Source organism: Lytechinus pictus, chromosome 2, assembly GCF_037042905.1.
Source record: "Lytechinus pictus isolate F3 Inbred chromosome 2, Lp3.0, whole genome shotgun sequence".
In the NCBI taxonomy this organism is placed as follows: domain Eukaryota; kingdom Metazoa; phylum Echinodermata; class Echinoidea; order Temnopleuroida; family Toxopneustidae; genus Lytechinus; species Lytechinus pictus.
Genome location: NC_087246.1, coordinates 67,601,380 through 67,615,059, shown reverse-complemented (window position 1 = coordinate 67,615,059; position 13,680 = coordinate 67,601,380). Strand labels below are relative to the sequence as shown.

Below are 13,680 nucleotides of genomic sequence, written 5' to 3'. Positions count from 1 at the left end.
TAAATGAAACTTGTCAGACTTTCCTATAATCGAGACGAAGGCTGCAGCTAGATATTTGCTGTTACGCAAAATATAAACGATGGGTCTGATACTCTGATATTGCCTGTATCCTCTCATTTTGTTAAGGTTGTTTACTTTTTATTGACAAGGATTTTTCATACAAAATATTTCATACTAAAAAAGGACATTTATCAACATAACTACATGTAGAGCAAGATGAGAGGGTATACAGTAGCTGTACCCTTACAAAAATGTCCTGTGGTAATACCATATAATTACCATAGGACTGTACCACACGATTACCACATATATTGTTGTGTGGTAATGCTATGTCTTTATGTCCTGTGGTATTGTGTGGTAATGTGTGGTAATGTCGTGTGGTATTGTCCTGTGGTAAATTGGAACATTTACCACACAACATTACCACAGGAATACCACATGAATGGATTAATATATGGTAACATTTACCACACAAGGGATTAATTTATGGTAACAATTTTTACCACATACCATTTACCACATAGATTATCACACGACATTTACCACACACCAGTTACGATATGCATTACCACACACCATTTACCACACAAATTACCTCACATTTTACCACACACCAGTTACCACACGCGTTACCACACATCATTTACCACACGAATTACCTCATATTTTACCACACGCCTTACCACACAAATTACCTCACATTTTACCACACGCCTTACCACACAAATTACCTCACATTTTACCACACACCGGTTACCACACATAATTTACCACACAAATTACCTCATATTTTACCACATGCCTTACCACACAAATTACGTCACATTTTACCACACACCGGTTACCACATGCATTACTACACACGATTTACCACACATGTTACCACATACACTACCACACACCAGTTACGTAACTGGTGTGTGGTAATGCATGTGGTAACTGGTGTGTGGTAAAATATGAGGTAATTCGTGTGGTAAATGGTGTGGTAAACACTAACCAGTTACCACACATATTGTACATAATACACATAATACCATGCATCAGAGTCATTACCCAAAATGTGTGTGGTAACTAGATGTGTGATAACTGATGCATGATAATGTATGTTGCAACTGGTGTGTTGCAATGTGTGTGGTAACTGGTTAGACACATCACAGATCATGGGTATGATTTTGGTAGCAGTAGAATGTGTTCATGACCCTATGTACTTTTATAAGATTAAGAAAATACAACACCTTCAATGAACAGACAACAAATGATTTTACAAGTGATATAGAAAGTACTGGTATTTAGCTCATAGAGTCATCAATTTACAATACTGGTTTAGATTTGCTATTGACAAAAATTGTGTAACAGCTGCTTTACTGTACAAACAGTGTAACATAATAGTAACTATCAAAGAAATTAGTTACAGTGCATATAAATACTTTTTAAAAAGATACATTTCTTCTAAATACTTTAAAAAGTTACCTCAAAGGTTATCTGGCTTTTCAGCAAACCAAATTAACGACCATTGTAGTTTTTTTGCAGGTCACACATACAGAATGGACTGATTTACTCTTTGTTTTATGCTTAAAGACAAAAATGATTAAACTCTTAATCGTTTTTAAGAAAATGAACAAAACATAAGGATGTGTCTACAATAGGTAATATCATATAAGTAGCTGCGGCAAAGTGCACTGTACTCAAAATTGCGTATAACAAAATGCATAATTACCCCAAGTTTACTTCAAGGCTGAAGGGCAAGTAGAAATAGACGAGAGATGATAATATGTATTTGGAGAAAATGAAAACTAGGACAATACCCTGGCATGTAATATCTGAATTAAAGGAAAATAACACCCAAAACATAAAACCACATGATATTATTGATAAATACAGGACAATCAACATGAATCCACTCATACCCTAATCCAATTACGGAGTACCACCTTTTCAAAGTTGGCCTCTTACAGTATGGTTCGAAGTTTCTGGATGGAGGTCGCCATTTTCGCGGGGTTAGTTAGGAAATTATTACATCAGCGACGAACTACATCTCTAAACGTTTAGGCATTATATATTCTATTTTATCAATAACAAATCAAATGTACAGATAAAACTCATAAAAATATTAGTTAAAATTTGTTTAATATATGGTAGGTTCAAAATACAATTTGATGAGTTTTAATGATAAGATTTACACCCCAATTTCCGCTGCCAATTTGTAAATCGTAGATTAGGGTGTAATTTTTATCATTAAAACTCATCAAGTCGTAATTTGAACCTATCATATAATATTAAACAAATTTTAATTAATATTTTATGAGTTTTATCTGTACATTTGATTTATTATCGATGAAATAGAATATATAATGCCCAAACGTTTAGAGATGTAGTTCGTCGCTGACGGAATAATCCCCATCCATAGACTTTGTACCAGAAGATGCCAACTTTGAAAAGGTGGTACTCCATACTGGGACATCGGATTGGGGGTATATGAGTGGATTCATTTTCATTGTCCTGTATTTATCAATGGTATCATGTGGTATTATATTTTGGGTTTTATTTTCCTTTAAGATATTGTACTGGTTTATATCATGGCATTACAAAGTTCATCTGTAGTGCACACTGTGTCAAGTGCACAAACCTATTCATGGTTCCCACAGAAATTTGAAAACAGAATTCCATGACCTCTCCATGACTAAATTGCTGCTTTCCATGACTTAATTCCTTTCTGGCACAGTTTACAAAATCAGACATGTTATGATCATGAACACCAATTATAATAGTAGAGTACAATCACAGAGTATGAGAGTTGTGAGACATAAAAAACTAGAAAGCTGTCATAGCCAAGAGGTAAATGCAATTCCATGACTTTTCACATATCCCTGACTTTCCATGACCAATTTTCTTCCAGGATTTTCCATGACTGTGGGAACCCTGTAATAATACTGCATTGACAGAGCTCTATCATTTTTAAAGTTAATTTCAATTTCCTTCAAACATTTTATTCATCTCTTTTTGGTTGGACCTTGAATATAATACAATACAATGTTTTGGCAGGTCGTCTATAAAAGCATGTACATCGTTAAAAAAGGCTTTTGGCAGGAACTTTTGGCAAGTAGTCAACAGTATCAATGCATGTAAATTTGGGTGAAAGAATCATACATGTACATTAATTCTTAAGAAAAGTTTGTGGTTGTATTACACTATCACTTAAACGTATTAAAAAGACAGCAGTTGCAGCAAACAATTATTTCATGAGAAATTGTCAAAATATTGTACATAATCTCTAGATCTGGTACATTAATGTAAGCTTGTATTTTTGTAAAATCACTAATTTTGAACTTAAAATTAATTATTTTGATGATCACTAACACAGAAAAGAACATGTGGGACAGGACAGTGTATTATGATTGATTTGAAAAATACCTGACATTGGATAGAATTACATGCTTATTTTGCTCATTTCTCAGCAATTACACATTTTCTTCCCGAGCTATAATTAATTATGGCACATGTCTTTTATATTTTGCTGGTAATTCTATTGGATTCTGTTCGAACTCATTTTAAGATTGTTACTACAACTGGTAATTTATCTTTAAAGTTGTACTTGTATATGATACGGGCTCAACATAATCTAAAATAAAGTAATTTTTACCATGCAAAATAGTGAAAATTTTATCAAAATCAGATAAAATAAAAAAAAAATAATTACAAAAATATTGGTCATCAACACATGCAAGTAGATACATGTAAGTTTATGATATCATGCCCACATTTTTATTGTTCTCATGTTACCAGATAAAATAATAATTTACTTCATGTGTGTAATAAGTATGTCTTCCAATCCCATGTAGCAAAAGAACTTCCAGCAATAATCAATACAGGTAAGTCACATCAATACAGTTTACAATCCGATTTGTTTCATTCTTGGTAAACAAAATTAAATGCACAATTTTATATACAAAATAATAAGTTGGGGATACGTGTACATGTACAATGTACGTCAGTATGACATCATCAGCTTGCTACTTGCATATATGCTTAGAGCTCTTTCACCAAATTAATGCAGAGGTTAGAATGTCATACATTACTTTATTATCCCTTGTCTAATTTGGATGAATTTTTCAGTTTTGTTAAAAAGTAATAAAAGGCAATATCCATGGTTACCCTTAAACTTGACCTCAATGCATGTTCGCTTTTACACAACACGTTATTTTGCGAGATACAAAGCGCATGAGATTTAAAAAAATTCAAATTACCAGACAGTGACAGTATTGTTGTAAGTACAGAGCAAAGATCAGGATGGTAGGTCTTCTCAAATTGTATTTGGATTGATCCAAGGTTGTTGACAACTGGAGGAGAGGAAGGAGCTAATTCCACGGCCTTGGAGCAGTAGTGGAGAAAGTTGCATCACCAGTAGCTAATTCGTAGGTGCGTAATGATCACAAAAATAAAAAGGCAAGTGCGCCTAGAATGAAAATGACGCACAAGGGATTCCTTATAAAACATGTAATCTCGATCTCTGTCAATGACTTTGAAAATCAGGAGACGGACACTGATGTTCATGTATATCCTTTCCTTGACTTGCAGCCAGCGAAGTTGGCGTATGGCAAATGGCACAATAGATGCAGCATTCTGTACTATATGCAGTCAGTCCAGATCGCCCTAATTCAAGCACGAAGAGCATTACAATAGTCCAGTTTAGATAGCGCTAAACCATGGACTGCTTTGTGGCAAGTAGAAATATAAAAGGCACTTCCCATTGGCCTTTATTCTTCCAATCTGTTTGATGTTATACTGGTAGGGAGCAGGTTCCAATAGCACTATGAAAGGAGTTACGAAACCAGATGAATGGGTGCAGATTCAGGACACCTTCCATTTCAACTTAAGGCATCTGCAATAAATAACAGAAGAAGATAAACATAAAAGCCTTTCCTGCATTAACTATTTAATATTCATTAAAAACTACATGGTTTCAATATCAATTTCCAAACTTTTTAAAAAATGATTAAAAAACAATGTGGGGTTTGTTCCATATTTATACTTCAAATATTAACATGTAAAGTCAGGTCGGGGGAGGGGGGCTTGATGCCCTCAAGATCTGCTGCACCTCCAAACCATCTCTGTATAGGGAAGGACATTTTAAAGTTAAAAAAAAAAATATTTATTTTAATTAAACATGATTTTAATTCATGCTTTTTTTAAATGTGTTTTAAATGGTTATGGGATAATTCCATCAGTTTGAATAAGAAATTACAAGTTGCCAATTTCACATAACGAAGATCAATTCTGATGTGATAATAATGCATGTCAGATGTTGATGTTTCACTTATGCCTATCTAATACGTTTGAATTGACAACAGCATGAACCTTGTAAGGGCATTAATTATTAGACAAGCTTTGTATCAGAGTGGTTACAAAATCAAAATTATTTAACTGCATCTCATGTTCATGCACATGTAAATAATCAAAATAACACAATAATTATAAAAAATACCTTCCACAAAGGATAAATTTGTACACACCATTATATCTGCATGAATATTGTTCTTTTAGTCCACCTATAATGATACAGCTGATGAGAGTTTGAATGATGGTATCAAGATGGTGCTTCTACCAGAGCTGCAAAAGAGAGAAAAAAAAATAAAATGTTAACCTCAATCATGCCAAGAAATCATGCCAACCGTTGTGAAACTCTATTAGCGCCAAATTACACTCTAAACTTGTCATTAGAACGTCCAAACCGATACACGTCAGCCAGGAATCTAGTACTAGCACAATCAGCTATGCATTTGCACCAATTCCCTCTGTATTTTCTTGCATATGGACGTCTCTCGACTTAAAGGTCATGTCATTGTGTTATATAGTATGGGAATTGCAAGCAAGTGATCCTTCGAAATGTTTACCTGCTTAAAAGTAACATTTCTTAAGCCTTAATTTTGTATATTTAGATAACAAAAGGCTTACAAATTGGAAAAATCAAATGTTTGCCCAAAATTATTGTGGGAAAGGTGGATTTTTAAAGGGAAATCCATCTTTGTGTACCAAGTTCTACAGGCAACAGAGACTTGTCTAGCTCCGTGAATGAAAATACCCCTTGTACAATGTAAAAATGATAAAAATATCATCACAGAGTCCTCTAAGTACAGTTAGGACCATTGACAGATAAGGTGCCCTAAGATTGCGCACATCCGAATCTGCGCGATTCTGATAATGGAAGATACGCAACGACTCCAAACAAAAAATAAACTTTACACCTGAAAGAGCCTACTGTACTTAGTCTTACCTACTGCCCGATGCCTCCTGACATGTAGAGCAACAACAAAGGACCTCCACTCCTGGCGGCCAGTGGTTCTGGGCCGTCTTCTGGAAACTCCCCCGGGCTAGGTCATATTCACCGACTTCATCTCCTCCTCAAATGTGATGCCAGGACAAGTAGTTTTGGGTCTCCCTCTCTTTCTCCTGGAATGTCATAAACAGATCTATTCATAAAAAATCTGACTTAAAATGGTTGGAAAATAATGAATTTAGGGCATTGGCAAGAGTTCCATATGCAACCCCACTAAAATTGAAAATAAAAATATGAAGAAGGTTCAGAATAATATATCTAGCACAATATAGAACATATATGATGGGGTAGTGGATAGTACTAGGAGTGGAAATACATACTAAAATATGGCTTTATTCCGTCAAATTTCGAGCATGTATGGATGTATCTAGTGTGTGTAATTGTCCATAGACATCGGTTTATTTACTCAAGGGTCTGTGAGTCAAGTCTAGGCGAACTATTGGCTGATAATCGTTAAAATACCCCTTCCGGCATCAGCACTTCTTGCTAGCATAGCAGGAACAGGTCTTGACTGCAAATAAAACGAGGTGATCTCAAGTCCCAACTAAGGTGCCAAAACAAGGGTAAAAAAATTATAGAAAAATCTGAAGTGAACGAACTGGAATGGAATTAAGTCTCAACAATCTTATTTTTTATCATGTTGGTGGGGGGTACATTGGAATTGCATATGGAATTCTTTCCAGGGCATTTCATGTGAGGTCCTCAAAATGCAGCCTCTGTGACTGTGCTTTCTTATCGAAATCTTCGCATCATGTGAATAAGTGCGCAGACATCGGCCACTATTAGTATTACCCAGTTGTTGTGTGTCCAGACAGGTTGTGTGTCTGGACGATCAATTTTAGAAAGTCATTTGGAAAAAAAGCAAAGTTCCATCAATTTTTAGTACAAATTATTAGGAAATATTATAAAGAACAAAATAGAAGATGATAACAAGTATTGAATTCATATTTTTAGTGTAATCCAAAGATAAAAGGAAGGCTTCAAAAAGATAAAACTGTCCGGACACCCGACCCCCATCCTACCAGCAACGTTCTCGCCAGTGTAGAACACGCGTTGCATGCGACACACGTAAATTCCACAAGCTCTATATGCGTCACGGGCAAAAAAAAATCATAAAAAGTGGGGAAAAGTCATCGGAAATAATTGTTGCATCATTCATCATCAATCCTCAAAAGTAAAGGATGTTTCAGAATCATTTCGGCAACAAACAAACTACGATCTTCTTATTGATGACCGGAAAAATATCCATGCATAGAAACTGGCGCATTTCCACTTCCAGCCGGCTAGCCAGCCAGCCAAGCCTGAGCTGAGCAGCCACACTAGCCCGCGTTGCCAGCGCGCCTAGCTGAGCTGGACATGCATGCTATACGCTACAATGCATGTTAAACTGAATTGTCCGCGGTGCGACCCGGGTCCGACGTAGCCTTTCATTTTTACATGATACCGTTTCCCGATAGTTATCAAGAAATTTTTATCATAAAATGAATTGTTCCACATAATTTTCCCGCTAATTTCTAAGTAATATTCTTAACGTTCATTCTCAATTTCTCATGTCATTCTGATCTGCTGTCGGGCTACCGTACCAGTACCACTAACTTAATAATTTTGTTCAATCAAAATGCAAGTAAATGACCATGACTGGCCGAGATATTTTCCCAAGAAAATCAATAATTTCTCTTAATTTTTAATGAGACTTTTTGCACACTTACTCATAAGAATACAAGGAACATCATCAATTGAAAGATTTTGTAAAATAACAGGAAATTCACGTTAAATCTAAACTCAAATCGTTTAGGTGTGCTGTGACTGTGTGCAGACTTGAGACCACCAGCCAGTGGTCCACATCACAGCAGCGAGCAGGCGCTCGGGGCCGGGCGAGCGCCCGGTTAGACAGGATGGGATTGCCAGTGTCATGTCATTTTCATTGACGAAATCTTTAGCTAGTTGCAAGCCGGGGCATTTAACAAACTACGAAAAGAAAATCATAGAAAATGGTTATCTAACTTACTGTTTAGCCTACTGCAAATGTCTTCGAAGTCGTCCACATCTAACCCGCATTCTTTAAGTAGTTGAATTATTAACGGCCTTCTTCGTCCCACTTCTCGATCGAGCTCAATAAACTGCAACGCAACGCAAACGGTATTCTTTTCAAATGTTGGCGGTAAGTGCGCATGCGCAAGCCTGTCGCCGCCCCCCCCCCCCCCAGGGTGACCAGATTTCACAAAATGAAATAAGGGACAATCGAAAAAAGATCAACAAAGAAGGCTACACAGTGTTACACCTGTAAAAAACTTTAAAAAATTGGAAGGGAGGGTGAACGAAAGAATGAAGGAAGGAAAGAAAGAAAAGGCGAAAGAAAAGAGATGAAAAGAGAAGAAAAAAAATTAAGGGGAAAATGAAGGAAAAAATAAAAAAAGAATAAAAGAAAGTTAGAATAAAAAAGAGAAAAAAAGTTTCCGCCATTCTTTGAATTGAATACAGAAAGAGAGAAAAAGAAAGAAATGGAAGAAGAATACATGTGTGAAAGACAAAATAAAGGAGAGAAAGAAAAAAAGTAAGAAAAAGGAGGAGGAAAGAAAGAATGAAGGAAAGAAAAATGTTTTCTTCATTCTTTGACAGAAAGAAACAAAGAAAGAAGGAAACAGTAAGGGAGGAGGGAAGGAAGGAATTAAGGGAGGGAGAGAAATAATAAGGGAAAGAATTATAAGGAAAAATAAAATAAAGAATGAAAGAAAGAGAGGGAGGAAGAATGAAGTGAGGAAGGAGTGAAAACATAATGGAAGAAGAGAAAGAATTAAAATAAAAAGGAGAGGAAGGGAGGGGAAGAAAAAAGTTGAAAGAAAGAATGGAGGAAATAAAAAAAGGAAATTTGATAAAGAAGACGGGTAAGAAAAAGGGAGGAAAAAAAATGAACAGAGAGAGAGAGAAAGGATCAGGAAAGGCAAATAGGAAATAGAGATAGATGGAACAAAAACGGGCAAGCAGGAAGGATAGAAGGATGAAGAAAGAAGGATAGAAAAGTTCAAACTTCAAGCAAAAAATTCCAATCATCTAACAAAAATCATAATGATATTTGGTGTTTTTAAAATATATTTTTAAAAAATGTTTTAGAAATGAATAAAATTTCAAAGTGATTCTTTTTTTACTTAAAAATTAGATGAAACATCGCGGCATTATATAGAACAAGACTCAAAACGAAAGTTGAAACAATTAGATCTAGTTATGAAAACTCAATAACTTGTTCCTCCGATTACATTCCCAAATCAGTAATCTGAGAACCCATAATATAATTATACAAATTTCCCGCCGATTTTGTGATTATTTTGGCATGTTTCATTGTGTTTGGTGTAGAGAATCTGCTCCGATCCTACATGCCTTGCTAGTACTAGCCTGTCACACAAAGGCAGGAGGCCAGTTCGATTGGGTTAGCAAGAAAATCACCTTGCAAAAGTTTATTTATCGATTTTATTGTTGTCTCTGCTTCGTCATCTGTTGGTTATTTTAATGAAAATTCGTCACTTTTAAATATATTTTGTTCAATATTCTGAAATACGGGACAAATAGGCGTCCCGGGAAGGGTTTGTCGGGACGCCGGGACAAAGAAGCAAAATACGGGACAATCCCGGGAAATACGGGACGTCTGGTCACCCTGCCCCCCCTCCGGCGAATCAATTTTTAATTTTGATAGGGGGTGAGCTGAGGGGGGTCTAAGTTATGGGTGTGAAAACTTTTTTTGTGTGGTATTTCTGATTTTCAACAGAAGGGCAATAACACACAAATACCACATATTTGAATTGACGTACAGTACTACACAATGGGCTATGACGTAACATGCTTTCATGTGGTAATTTTGATTTACCACAGCAGTATAATTCCACACAAATACCACATATTTGAATTGACACACAATGGCATCATGTGGTATTGCATTCATGCGGTAAGTTTGATTTACCGCAGAGCATAACACCACAAAAATACCACATATTTGAATTTACATTACCACACAATGGGCTAATGTGGAAACATGCTTTCATATGTGGTAATTTTGATTTACCACAGCAGTATAAAAATACCACACAAATACCACATATTTGAATTTACGTTACCACACAATGGCATCATGAGGTAAAGCATTCATGTGGTAATTTTGTTTTACCACAGAAGTATACAATACACAAATACCACATATTTGAATTTACATTACCACACAATGGCATCATGAGGTAACATGCATTCCTGTGGTAATTTTGATTTACCACAGAAATATAACAATACCACACATACCACATATTTGAATTTACATTACCACACAATGGCATCATGAGGTAACATGCATTCATGTGGTAATTTTGATTTACCACAGAAATATAACAATACCACACAAATACCACATATTTGAATTTACATTACCACACAATGGCATCATGAGGTAACATGCATTCATGTGGTAATTTTGATTTACCACAGAAATATAACAATACCACACAAATACCACATATTTGAATTTACATTACCACACAATGGCATATGAGGTAACATGCATTCATGTGGTAATTTTGATTTACCACAGAAGTACCACATAGACAACAAATTACCACAGCCACCAGCTGACGTTACCACACAAGGATATGGAAAATTACCACAGATGTTCATGTGGTAACCTACATTCATGTGGTAATTCGTGTGGTAAAGCCGGGTACCACACAGATATACCACACGACATTTTCGTAAGGGTAGCCAATGCTAGTAGCCTCGTCTCATTAGATGTATCAATACGTTTGATGTAAAGACTTCAGTCTCATATCAGCAAAGACAATAGCTGCTTCCTCCACCTAAATTATTGGCTAGGTTTACCTTTAATGTCAAATTGATTTGAACAAAACAACCATGGTAATTGAAAATGCATAAATGTGGCACTTCTATAAAGACATTCCTAAATATTTTGGTAAAATATCTAGTGTGTATTATATTGGCCTTAAAAGCTTATAATTCTTTTTAAAAGAGTTGAGTGACTTAGTAAGGCTTTTCATTTCATTTACTTTAACAAAACAATGACATATGCTTTAGCACAAATTGTGTGTAAATGAGTGAGTTCATGATGTCACATACTGGATATCACTTATTATTTAAAATTTGAATGTTGTTGTTTTTCTTTCTCTCTTCAATTATACTGATTAAAGACAGGAAATTAAATGACCCTTGACCCATCCAAAAATGAACCCTCAAGAACCCTTAAAATGTTGCATGCAACACCTGACTTTCTCAGTGTTATGCTGGTGTTATTTATGCCTATTTTTGTGTTGGAGTTTACTTATTGGGCAGATTCATAAATGATTAGAATGTACAATTTAAAGTTTCTTTTTTTTAATGCTTCATTCATATGATTATAATGTGCTAATGCCTTATAGATTGGTTTTCCTAATGCGGGAAAGTCGACCCTCTTGAGAGCACTGTCCAGAGCCAGACCAGCGGTGGCAGCATACCCATTCACAACTCTCAATCCCCATGTCGGCATGGTCATTTATGATGATTTGGAGCAAGTGGCAGGTAAGTGTGTATCGTTAGCTTAAAGCTAAAGGACAGTAGTTGCAGGAAACAAGGGTTTCATGAATAGTCTTTCAAATCAAGGTTCAGTTGTCACCATACCGTGGTTGATCTAGATGCGGGACCCATAACACAAAAGTTAGCAATTAATCGTTCGCTTGATTTTCACGATTAATTGTACATTGATTGTAGTCAATGCAATCAATTGTTTATGTTCACGGATTATTGCTAAGCTTGTTTTACAGGCCCCTGGTCTATCTCCATATATCAAACTCTGTGACAAAAAATTTCTCTCTCTCTTTATCTCCATCTCTGTTTGTTTTTTCTCTTTCTCACTCCGCACCTCTCTTTCACATTCTCTCCCCAGTTGCAGATATACCTGGCCTGATCAGAGGTGCCCACCAAAACCGAGGCCTAGGCCACTCTTTCCTGCGCCACATCGAGCGATGCCGCTGTCTGCTCTACGTCATTGACCTCTCTGTCAAGGAGCCCTGGTCACAGCTGGCCGACCTCCGTTACGAACTCGAACAGTACCAGCCTGGCCTATCGGAGAGACCTCACGCAGTCGTTGGGAACAAGATAGATCTTGAGGTGTCAAGGACCAACTTGATGGAGTTCCAGGACATGATCCAGATACCTGTAATAGCAATATCCGCACAACTGAAGAACAATATTGAACCATTGAAGAAGCACATAAGAAAGCTGTATGATCAGGACATCAAAGGAGATAACAAGGCCAAACAGTCTTTGGGTGAAAGGACAGTTCAGAATCCAGTCAAAAGAATTCTTTGACCGTTCATAGAGGATGATATATTATGTATAATATTTTCTTGGAGTGATCATATTAAAACTTATACCCATTTCAAATTCTAATTTTGTCAGAATGTACTTTTCTTTTGGTTTTGTCACAAAGTGGTGCATTTGATTTGGTATCAATCTATTGATGTGGATTTTAACACAGTGAATTAGAACAAAAAACTACTACAAAATTGATTTGACATTTGACACTTATGTTTGATTGCACTGCACAATTTTTGTCAATGCAGTTAAACATAACACATAGATCTAAGATCAATTACAATGCTCTGTGTTATGTGGACCAGGTTCATCTAAAGCAATTGGCATCTTCCAAGGAGCATTTATGACACAATTAATCAATTTTTTTCCACTGGTGACTCCATGACCTCAAGCTACTGAAATCATATCTTATTGGCTTAGATTAAATTCATTGGTGAAAATCAGTGACGAGGCACTCCATGAAACACTAGCCCTCCTCAGACTGATGTCTTCTTGAATCCTGTACTGAGTATATGTACTGTATGAGATTTCAAACTTTATCTGCAACTTATTTTTATGTCTCCACCCACCCTAGCTGGTGTCGCAGGCATTATTAACCCTAACTGCACTTGGAGTGGGGGGGGGCAAGAGAGGCCCCCCCCACAAATTCACCACATGCGCCAAACCCTGAGCACTGCGCCGTGCGATCTTATGACTTTTTTTTAGCTTTGTACATATTTTGACCCCAAATTTGTGAAAATCAGACTGTCTGTTACGGAGTCATGTGAAATTTTTACCACTATTTATCTCTTCGTGCAATTTTTTTAGGCGCATGTAAATATTTTCAGTAATCTGCCCCTCTTTCATGGGGTGAAACAGCAAGGGTTAAGATTTTTTGTCATCTTGCTGTCATACAAAACCTTATAACTTATACAACAATTTATACAGAGAAAATTAAAGTTAAGCTTGCATAGCATGCCAAATTTTGAATGTGTGAATGGTGAGACCTAGTGGTCATACAGTTA

At 36.2% G+C, this 13,680-nt stretch overlaps 1 protein-coding gene and 1 long non-coding RNA gene across 2 annotated transcripts; one reads left to right on the top strand and one right to left on the bottom strand.

The window, feature by feature from the left end:
* Positions 1–1,259: 1,259 nt before the first annotated feature.
* Positions 1,260–8,529, bottom strand: LOC135153198 (uncharacterized). The gene is made up of 4 exons (XR_010292708.1): positions 8,343–8,529; positions 6,272–6,447; positions 5,511–5,607; positions 1,260–4,879 (listed from the first exon to the last, which is right to left on the bottom strand). It is a non-coding gene; the product is annotated as an uncharacterized LOC135153198 (long non-coding RNA).
* A 3,218-nt stretch (positions 8,530–11,747) lies between these two features.
* Positions 11,748–12,851, top strand: LOC135153197 (mitochondrial ribosome-associated GTPase 2-like). Its single transcript, XM_064095475.1, has 2 exons — positions 11,748–11,881; positions 12,246–12,851. Exons 1-2 carry the CDS (start codon positions 11,848–11,850, stop codon positions 12,668–12,670), a joined length of 459 nt encoding a protein of 152 aa, XP_063951545.1. The 5' UTR covers positions 11,748–11,847; the 3' UTR covers positions 12,671–12,851.
* The last annotated feature ends 829 nt before the right edge of the window (positions 12,852–13,680 follow it).